This window comes from Limulus polyphemus, unplaced genomic scaffold (assembly GCF_000517525.1).
Source record: "Limulus polyphemus unplaced genomic scaffold, Limulus_polyphemus-2.1.2 Scaffold2579, whole genome shotgun sequence".
Classification (NCBI taxonomy): domain Eukaryota; kingdom Metazoa; phylum Arthropoda; class Merostomata; order Xiphosura; family Limulidae; genus Limulus; species Limulus polyphemus.
In genome coordinates this window covers 120074-130349 of record NW_013668189.1, presented here as the reverse complement: position 1 = coordinate 130349, position 10276 = coordinate 120074, and the positions used below count along the sequence as shown (strand labels likewise).

At 30.0% G+C, this 10276-nt stretch overlaps 1 protein-coding gene across 1 annotated transcript in view; it reads right to left on the bottom strand.

Annotated features, from left to right (window-relative positions):
• Positions 1-371: 371 nt before the first annotated feature.
• LOC106467350 (6-phosphogluconolactonase-like) overlaps positions 372-10276 on the bottom strand; it is an 18232-nt gene continuing 8327 nt past the window's right edge. The window contains exons 3-5 of the mRNA XM_013927696.2: positions 6349-6491; positions 3251-3391; positions 372-726 (exon numbers count right to left, since the gene is read on the bottom strand). Coding sequence (XP_013783150.1) covers positions 610-726; positions 3251-3391; positions 6349-6491 — 401 coding nt within the window. The 3' untranslated portion in view covers positions 372-609. The remainder of the gene's footprint in view (positions 727-3250; positions 3392-6348; positions 6492-10276) is intronic.

The following is a 10276-nucleotide window of genomic DNA, read 5'->3' as shown; positions in this document are numbered from 1 at the left end:
GGGTTTTTTAAAGAAATCTATATCTGCTTTTTTTGAGTCTCGAGTCTGCTTATGAATATTGGGGCACCTTAGATGCTCACTGGCGATTCTTGGGCAGATTTATCTTATGGTGCTCATCTCTCCAGATTTCAAGTCAAATGTCCTAACCACCAAGCTATGCAAGGCTCTAAATCTGCTACAAGAGAGGTTTTATTTCATTAAAGTAATTATATTCTTTTTATTAAGATGAATAATCAAAAGAGGAAACAAAATGCAAATTATATATTAATAATACTTATGAAATGTTAAATTTGAAAGGCATCAACATTCTAGTTAATTCTTAGACAGATTGTTACAATTACCATGGAGTAAGAAATCACCTCATGAAAAATAAAAAAATAAGCCATTTTATTTTCCAAGGAATGTTTTCTCAGCATATTATAGATTCAATATTTTTTTTACATTTTTGCCATTTGATAATATACAATAATAATAATCATTATTGTTCTGGTTTTTAATGTCCCTTTCTCACTCCAAATCCACCACACTATCTTTAATTATCCAAAATAACTAATTTGTAGACCAATTAGTTCTTGCATAAAGATTAACGTTTATTTATATTTGAGATATTCAGTTCCTATCCAAACATTCTGCAGCACCCTCATCCAGTATCCAGTGTAGCTTTCCTTCCCTAGGTTTCACTAATGCTGCTGGCAGAGGATATGCTTCATTTCCTTCAAGAATTCGCTGTACAAAAAAAAATTATAAAAGTTAATATTTTCAAATATCTGTACAGAATAATTGCTAATCACCTAGAAGCTTGTTGTTTCTTTCCAAATAAGTTTTGAAATGAATAGTCCATACCAGATATACCTTTAAAAATCTGAAAAGAAAAATAATAAGTTTAAATGACAATTTTATTTAAGCTACTTAACCCAGTCAGAACATTACTTTGAGGTTTATTTCATTTCAGAGGTTAACTTTAAATTAACCCTATGTGTATGGATGGAGGTCAAAGTGAATATTTCAGACTTTTAAAGAGATATGTTAAAAATTGAATTAACTCTCTTGCTATGGGCTTGGTGGATTCACCAGAGTTCATGACCCCAAATCAACCTTTAGTGTTTCTACACTATAACTTTTAATATGTTGTGTGCCTTCAGGAATTTTCACAAACTTTCAGTAACCATCATGTCTTTTCTAAACAAACAATTAATGTTTAATGAAGTACCTTTACTAAAAATTTCTTGGTGAACACATGTAGTCAAAGTGTTGACTGTTCCTAGTGCAAAGTGATTTTCCTGTTACAATTAAAAATACTTTTCTTCACCTTGTCATATTTCATCTGGTAATCTTTAAAACCTCTGATATAAATTTCAAAGGTTATTTTCCAGCAAAACTTTATACTTTGTTATTTTTTCTATCCTAACTTTATATAAGGTCAAAATGGCTGATCTTGTAACCACCATAAAAAAACAAAACGAAATAAGTTTAAATTACTTTTTTTTACAATGACTTCAAATTGTGACAAGAAACTACATTTGTTCATCCTAAATAGCTCAAAGCTCATAACAGTATACACCTATTTCAATTTAAATTATATTGTTTTATTGCCCTTAAACTGTGTCTAGCTAATAATCCCACAAGTTTTAAATCACTAGGCAAATGTGTAGCTCATGTTACCCTATCAAATTCCATAATGCACAAACTACCCATCAGTTGCTCATGAGCATACCTCATGAAAGATTATTATTTTTCTTTATCTTACCTAACCTAATAAATAACTAATTTTTACATTTCAATTATTTTATAATAATAGATAAAGCATACACATGAAAAACAAGAAGTATAGTACTTACCTGAACCTTTTTTTTTTGCTGTTGACTGTTGATGAAACTTAACCCTACTTTTTTACAGCAGCAGATAGCTTAATGCTCTAAAACAAACTTTTTTTTTATAATAATTGTACTACTAAACTAAATTTTTTATTTTATTAAATACTGCACCTAAGAACACAGACTATTAACACCTTAAAACGAAATACAATACAACTATCATAATTTTTCTGGCTTTCTAATTATGCAATAAGAGTTGTTAAAAATCCAACTAAGCTCTTTGATGCATTTCCTATGGGAATAAAGTTTGAACTGGAAGTCAAGTAGACGATTCTCTGTACAGAAAACAACATAATACATCATTTGATAGATTAAAACTTTGGTTTTCTATTGGTTGTAAATAATATAGTATCAACCATCAGAGGGAGATTGAGGATTTTTAAAAATATTTCCTTACACAGTCAAGAACTTAAAACTTGTATAATATTAAAATTTGATTTAACTGTGTCTTGATGCCAAGTTTATTCGTATACCATAATAATAAAGTAGTTTTAAATTTTGAAAGTAACTATAAAGTCGTGACACGCACACTCTGACCCACTTGTGGTGAGAAAGTTAAACAACTATTATCAATGCATGTTAAAAAATTTGTCATCTAAATATAGTTTATAATGAAAAAATTAATACAAGTTTTAATTTCTTAAATTAAATATTCATATAAAATTTCAATCTTCACCTCTCTGTATCATGAGATGCCTCCCTGCTCTGATTTCACAGTTTTAAATTTTCTTTCTTTTCTTACACGAGTTTCAGAATATCAACCAGTTATAGATGTTGACAGTCCAGAATTTAAAACAAGAACATCCTAACTCTTCATGCTTTTGAAATTACTTATTTACTCATGCTTACTTGTCAATTTATTTTAATTTCATGCAAAGCTACACGAGGGCTATCTAAGCTAGCTGTCCCTAATTTAGCAGTGAAAGACTAGAGGGAAGGCAGCTAGTCATCACCACTCACCACTAACTTTTGGGCTATTCTTTTACCAATAAATAGTGGAATTAAACATCACATTATAATGCTCCCACAGCTGAAGGGGCATGGATGTTAGGTGGGACGGGGAATCGAACCCATGACCCACAGATTGTGAGTCATGCACCCTAACCACCTGGCCATGATTTGAAAGCTACAAGAATTATTTTTGGGGCAACCAACATGTGGAAAAAGTAGTTTTATAATATAAGCAGTGGTAATTATCTTGTTTCTATTTATATTATTTTTATTTATTGATACATATTTTTTTGACAAAATTAACTAAAATACAAAAACTAAAAACTTTCTTGGTTAAATAAGAAAACTTAAATGAAGAAAATTAAATTTAAAAAAATCTCTCATATGATTAAACTGCAAGATTTATAAATTTAACAATTAATTACCTTGATAGTTCTTGCTTTGCTATTTCCTGTACTGCAGAAAATCACACAGTGAGCATTATTTAGAACAGGCAGGGTCAGGGTGACTCGGCATGGGGGTGGTTTAGGAGAATCATTAATCGGAGCAACCCATTTTTTGTCTTCCTACAGAAAATAAGTACTAAAGAAATTCAAAACATGCAGTAATACAAAAAAAATATTACATCTTTGAACAATTTACAAATTACATTTTAAAACATTAAAATATTTAAACTGACACTATAACATTACAGTTCATAGTCTTAGAAGACCATAAAAGAAAAAAAAACATCAAGTGAAATTACAAATATGAAAAACAAAACATTACACATTCTAAGCTTAAGTCCACTTTATTAACCAACTTTTGAAGGTCTCACAGGATGAGATGATATCCCAAAATACAATAAGTTCAGTAAAAAAATGCAATCTCTCTTGTAAAATACACTTTTTTGCACCATATCTGTAACCTTTTTTCCTCCAATATATATCTAGCCAAAGAGAAACTTTGGGTTATTAGTTGGTCACACATGCAACTCTTAAAATATGGCAAAAACCATCAACTATAACAATTTAAATAAACTAATATATCTTGTAGATGTTTTATTGTATTCACTTTCCCTCCATATAAAAACTACAAAGGGAATACAAAATTGCTAAATTATCCACAGTTTGAATCTAGTTTCAAAATTCCTTGATTTCAGAATGGCAGCTGTCATACCTTAAAAATTGCAGCTAAAAGGAAAGTCTTAAACAAAATAATTAGTTTATGGAAATGTTTCATAAGAGACATTAAAGAATAGACACTTACTAATAAGCATGAACATAAGCAAGATATAAGATTTTCAAATGTATAAAAAATTTTATTCTGGTGGAGTTTTGATGAGTTAACTGCCATAACATTTTTCTTAAATAAATGCCGATGGATTTGTTTCTGCAAGTTAGGTGAAAATAACATTTTGTTTCTCAGCCAAAAACTAAAAATAACCAAATCAATATTAGAGCTACTGGAGTGTGATGAATTACTTGGATAATATTTAGTAAATACACGAGTCCTTTACTTTAAAATCCATCCTTGCAAGGTGTCTCCACATTACACAAAAACAACTTTTTAAAAAAAAAACACACAAAGAGCTTAGGTACACCCAGTTTATGGCCTGAAATATGAGCTAGGTTAGGCCATGGTTCAGGCCCTAAACACTAATCAATAATAATTACTGTCATTTATGTTTTTGTTTTTTCTGCTTTATTCAAATATAGTTAATAGATGGAATAAAAAGTAAAATGAAGGAGAATAAATCAAAAATCAGAGTCCAAGATATTAAAATTCAAGTTCTCCGCAATTGTTGCAAATGAAAAGTGTAGTTTTGGCTTACATGTATATTTAAACTCCTTATTCTAATATTAGGTATAAATGTTAAATTTTGGAATGTCACAAAGAGAAGAGAAAAATATTTGCATGTCCTGCCCCAGATTTGACTGGAATACCTACTTTCCTTATGTTTAATACAGTCTTAGTTTGATCCTCATCCCCCTCACTTTTAAAACCACTCTGATATTTATGCTAAGGTTATAAGCATAATTAGATTGTAAATAGTTAATTGTATGTATGCAATAAATTAATAAACACATGTGACTACAGTCTAGAAAAATTGAGACTGGATAGAAGCTGTAAGACTGGGAGAAAGTTGTTAGTATTGACAATATAATGAAAGAGCAGTATTGAAAATTATGGTTCACCATGCAGTACTTAGTGGAAGGTACATAATTTTGGCTTTGAAGTGTAGTAGAAAAATGATCCAAACATGCTGTCTTGCTGTATAAGAGGTATTTTGAGGAGCATGAAATAGATGAAGGTATATAAGCTTTGAAATGGCTGGAACAAAGATCTTATGTTAATCCATTGGAAATTTTGAGCTAAGAAGTAATATTGCAAAAAAGAAGCAAGCCTAACCTTTGGTATCTTCATAAGATTTTATAGCAATTATTTAGAAGTAGCAAACATTAGTCTCAAGCTAATACCCAAGCCTAATCAATATCACCACACAGTTAATGTTAAAAGGAATGCTCCATCCAACAACAGGTTTTACTCTTTTAAAATTCATGAATTACAGTAAAAAACAACAACAAGAAACACAGTAATGTTTTAGATACTTGTTTAATATTTCAAAACAGTTGGATCTGCAAAGACTGAACTAAAGCTATGTATATCTACAAGTCAAACTGATTTGTATGCGTAGGTGGCACTGTAAAATTTAATGTTCTGAAATTTTTGTTAAATATATTTTTGGGATGTATCAAAATTTCTTTTTAAATTTCCTTCAGAAGTATACCAGTAATGGGTTCATTGCTATTGTCAGTTTTCATTTTACTCTTGTACAATGTTAACTCAATGTCTTGGTAGAAATTTGTAAACCTTTAACATTAAAAGTGGAGTTGAAGATGAAGGGCTGTTTAAAGTGCTAAAAAGTTTTCACATCTCTCAGTTCTACTAAGTTTGACACTTGGGTTCGATCCTCCAGATAAGGTTTCTAACAACAATGAAATTCTATAGAATTTTATACAACATCACTCCCACTAAATATGGCATATTTTATTCAGATATCTACTCATAAGGAAATACTGACTGAATTTTACAGTTAAGTTTTATGCTAAATATATCAATGACATTTTTGAAGATGCTAAGACAAGTTCTAAAAATGAAAATAAAAATTACTTTCTGTAATAACTATTCATGCAAGGTTAGGTATAGTAATAGTACCAGTATGTAAATTCAAATGTACTAGTGGATCCATTTAAAACAAAAAAAAAACAAAAAAAAAGAAATGTAGGTTAGGCTTTGTATTTTAACATATATACAGTTATGGAAGATAAAATGACACTATAATCATCATGCTTTGTTTCTGTATTTTACTGTAACACAACCAAAAATTCTATTTATAGTAAAAAAAAAAAAGTTTAATTTACTCTTCTAGACCAGAAAATAAGGCTACATGACATGTATTAGAAGACACATCTTGAACCTTGGGTTTAAAAAAGTAATGTCAAGTCATTTTTCAGGTAGTACAGATAGCTTTTTTTTTTACCTTAAGTAAAGGATGGCCAGGAAACAGGGAACATGTATGTCCATCTGGTCCAACACCTAACAACAACAGGTCAAACTTTGGCCACTGACCCATGGTGAAATGTTTTTCCAATTTTTGTTGATAATCAGCTGCAGCAGCCTCCACTGAAATATAGAATTATTAGATAATCATTATAGCAAATATAAAGCATGAAGATTCAATTACAGCAACTTGTGTAATAAATGTTAAAAATTAAAAACAGGATCAATATTAAAAATCCACAATAAAATTTTGTTAGGCCAATATCGATTCTAAACATCAAACCTATTTTTCATATATTACTTATACATGTAAAGCTCAGTTATCATGACCTTCTTTATCCAAAAATCATACTTTACTTTTTATAATATTAAACCAAACCTCAGGGGTTACTCTTCATTGGTACTAAGGTATAAAATTTAGTATATAAATTTGAAAAATTAAAAAGCATCAAACCTTCAATTATATTTACAATCACAAAATATATATAAAGTAAAATAAAGATAAAAATATGTTTACTTTGCTTTTTATGGGTTTACATATACAAGTCAAACTTATTTGTATATTCAGGTCGTTGAGAATATTACATAATTACTTTGTTTTCAAAGATAAATTCCTACTCTTTATGTGCTCAAACGTATCTAGCTACTAATACCAGTGCTCAAAGTGTGGAAGCCTATACTTTGGATCTACAGTTCAATGTCTTCATGAGGGTATTAAATAGCATTCCTACAACAAAGACCCAGAATGATGTACCCTGCTATACCAATGCTATGAACCACTGACAAAAAGAATATTTCAAAATTGATGGCTCAGCAAAGACTGGGCCAAATAGCTTGTGTTTTTAGACTATTACTGGATCTATAGCTCAGTGACATTGCAATTAACTATTGAACTTTAATGTGCCAGGAGAAACAAGAATGATACAATAAATAAATTTGCAAGTAATATTAAAACCAAGAAACAGAAACAAAACCATTACCTTATTATACATAAAAACAAATTCTCATAATTAAGATGCAACATTAAAAAAAAAATCTATGAAAGGATATTTTATCCTAAAGTATTATTTCTAAAAACAACTTTTACCATGTTACCACTTAGTTGTAGACCAAATATTCAATGAAAAGTATTTGTTGAAGAACACTTAACTTTCCTGTGAATATAAACTGCCCTCTACTGGATATTAATTATAATTCAATAATGCTAAAAATCTTTCAACACGTAATTATTTCTTCTTTACAAAACCAAAATGAAAAACGAGAAAACATGACTTAAAGGTTTAAAGTTTTTAACAAGCCAAAAATATGTTTACTAACAGTTAAAGGGCAATTTTCATAATTTTAAGCATGATACCTATATAAATTCACTTGCTATCTCAAAATCACCAGTTTCAACAATATACAAGTTCTCACAGACAGTGAATTTTAAAATTTAAATTACATTGTTAGTATTAAAATTATCATTAATATTAAAAATGTTTTTTTTAGCAGAAAGCTACAAAATGGACTATCTGTCCTCCTCCTCAGCGGAAAGTCGAACCCCAGATTTTAGCAATGTAAGTCCCGAGATGTATCACTTACCCACCAAGGGACATATTAAAATTAAATTCACCTTTATTACTAATAACAGTATTACTAAAGTATTTGGCAAGTAATTTTTATAACACATAAGCCAATTTTCTCTATTACATGGAAAGATAACTTTGTTTATTTTCTTCTTTTTCCTGATATTTAGAAATCCATATAAACTTGGAGGTTGTTCTCCAGCCCAAATTATTTTACAATAAGAAAACACAGCCCTTAACCCATTAGCAATGTCTTAGTCAACCCATTTTTGAATAAAAATAATGTTTGTGTGTGTGTGTGTGTGTGTGTGTGAAGAATATATTTTAAAACAGAACTTCTCCCTCAACCACAGGCAAAGTATCGTTTTGTGTGTGGCAAGGCACAGACAAAAAATTTCAATAATTGTTTGTTGTAAGCATTGGAAAGTTCAGTATCTACTATATCCAGATATGCAATTCATATGATGGTAACATATTTCAGATGGGAGTTATAAGCACTCAGAGAGATACCAGATTTTGGAGTGGCCATACAATCTTATCAGCAATGATCATACACACACACACACATCTATTAATTATCTCTTTTTAATTCTCAAATACAATTATGTGACCTTTCTTCATTGTCTGTTTGAGACCTTGTTCTTGATCCTTTGATCTGGAAGAAAGCTACTAATACTACTATCATTACTATTCTTCTCAGCATCAAACCTATTTTTGAGTGCCACCATAGCATCTTCAAGCTTGATAAATGGATTTGCCTCAACAGGGCTGCCAAAAAGTTCATCATGGTCACTTTCACAGTGGTCACAAACTGAACATCTCAGAACCTTGCACATACAGGTAATCAAAGAAATAATGGTGACTAATGATGATATGCTGAAAAGCAGCAAAGTTCCAGTCACAGTCAGTGGGGCTTGAAGCAATCTGCTGAAAATCTGGGATCTGGACTGTAAAACAGATGCAATAAGAAGTAGAGAAGAAGGCTCATGAAGCGGACCCATTATTCACATAAGAAGTATTACCATTAATTATGGGGTTTCTGCTGATGATTTGGCCATTCATAACTTGGTTAATTTTTTGTCCTATTTGAAAATTGTAAAATTTAATTATCATGTTTCATCATAGGCTACATCCTGCATAAAATTTACCAAAACCAGGCTAGTTCATAAAAAATAAATGATTCCATTTTAAAATATAGTGTTAAAAAAAATCCTTATCCTAATTCCTGGTGTGTAATAAGATAAATAAAATTGACAAAAAAAATTACACTTCTTCTTAATTCACTTTCACGTTGAAATGGATGCTATCAAGCATGTGTTAATACAAGTAGCATCTCAAGATCTAGGTGATTAGTGGATTTGCTAATCAGTTAATTGTCAGACTTATCAATTAATTAATTAAACTAATTTATCATTATCACAAGATGGCTAAAACAAAAAACAACTAATAACACTATAAAGTGGGTTTCAATACCTATAGTGAACAGAGCAGAGGTAGCCCATCATGTCACATTGTACTTGAACAAATAATACATGGAATAATCTAAAATGGTAATAATCAGACAACTTAACTGTTTGAGTGTGTAATTAAATATCAGGTGGGTTCTTGAAAAGTGTTGATTATCCACTAACAAATGAAATTTGGAATTCAACCTTTTTTAGCACACTTTCAATATCACAATTCACTAGTTGCACCTTTGCTCAGTGATGTATGCACACACGGTACTAAGGTAGAAAATTCAAAGACATGCGAGTATCCCAATTGTCACACTACGAGGTAAAGTTTTTGTGACACCATGGGGTAAATCTGCTTGTTGCACCAAACAGCTATAAATATCAAGTCGGATAAATCCAATTACAGCATCCAAAGGGTTAATTAATTTTGATTAGTTGATTATTTTCATGAGTTGTTACACTAATTGTTTATGGTGAACAAGTTTGAATGATCTAAAATAATAAGAAGATATTTTGATTACTGGATATTTAAATAATGAAAATCAGTAATAATGGGATAGCACTAATTTCAATTACTGCAGATCTGGAATAATCAAAAATGGAAATAATTAGAAACACTGGTTGATTATTTTCATGACATTAATTGACTTAATCATAATTTTGTTAAATTATTTACTTCATACTAATCAATGTAAAAAAAGCTCATAGGTAATCAACTTAAACACTTGGCTCTAGCTTCAATCACCACTAACTCTGTCGTTTACCAGCTAGCTTGAAGTGCCATGGTATTCGGCAAAAGGTCTCATCAGCACTGCATCATGATATAAAAGACTGTTTAGTTTAGATAGTATTGATTAATTTATTTTTGTGAGTGAATATTTTATTATTG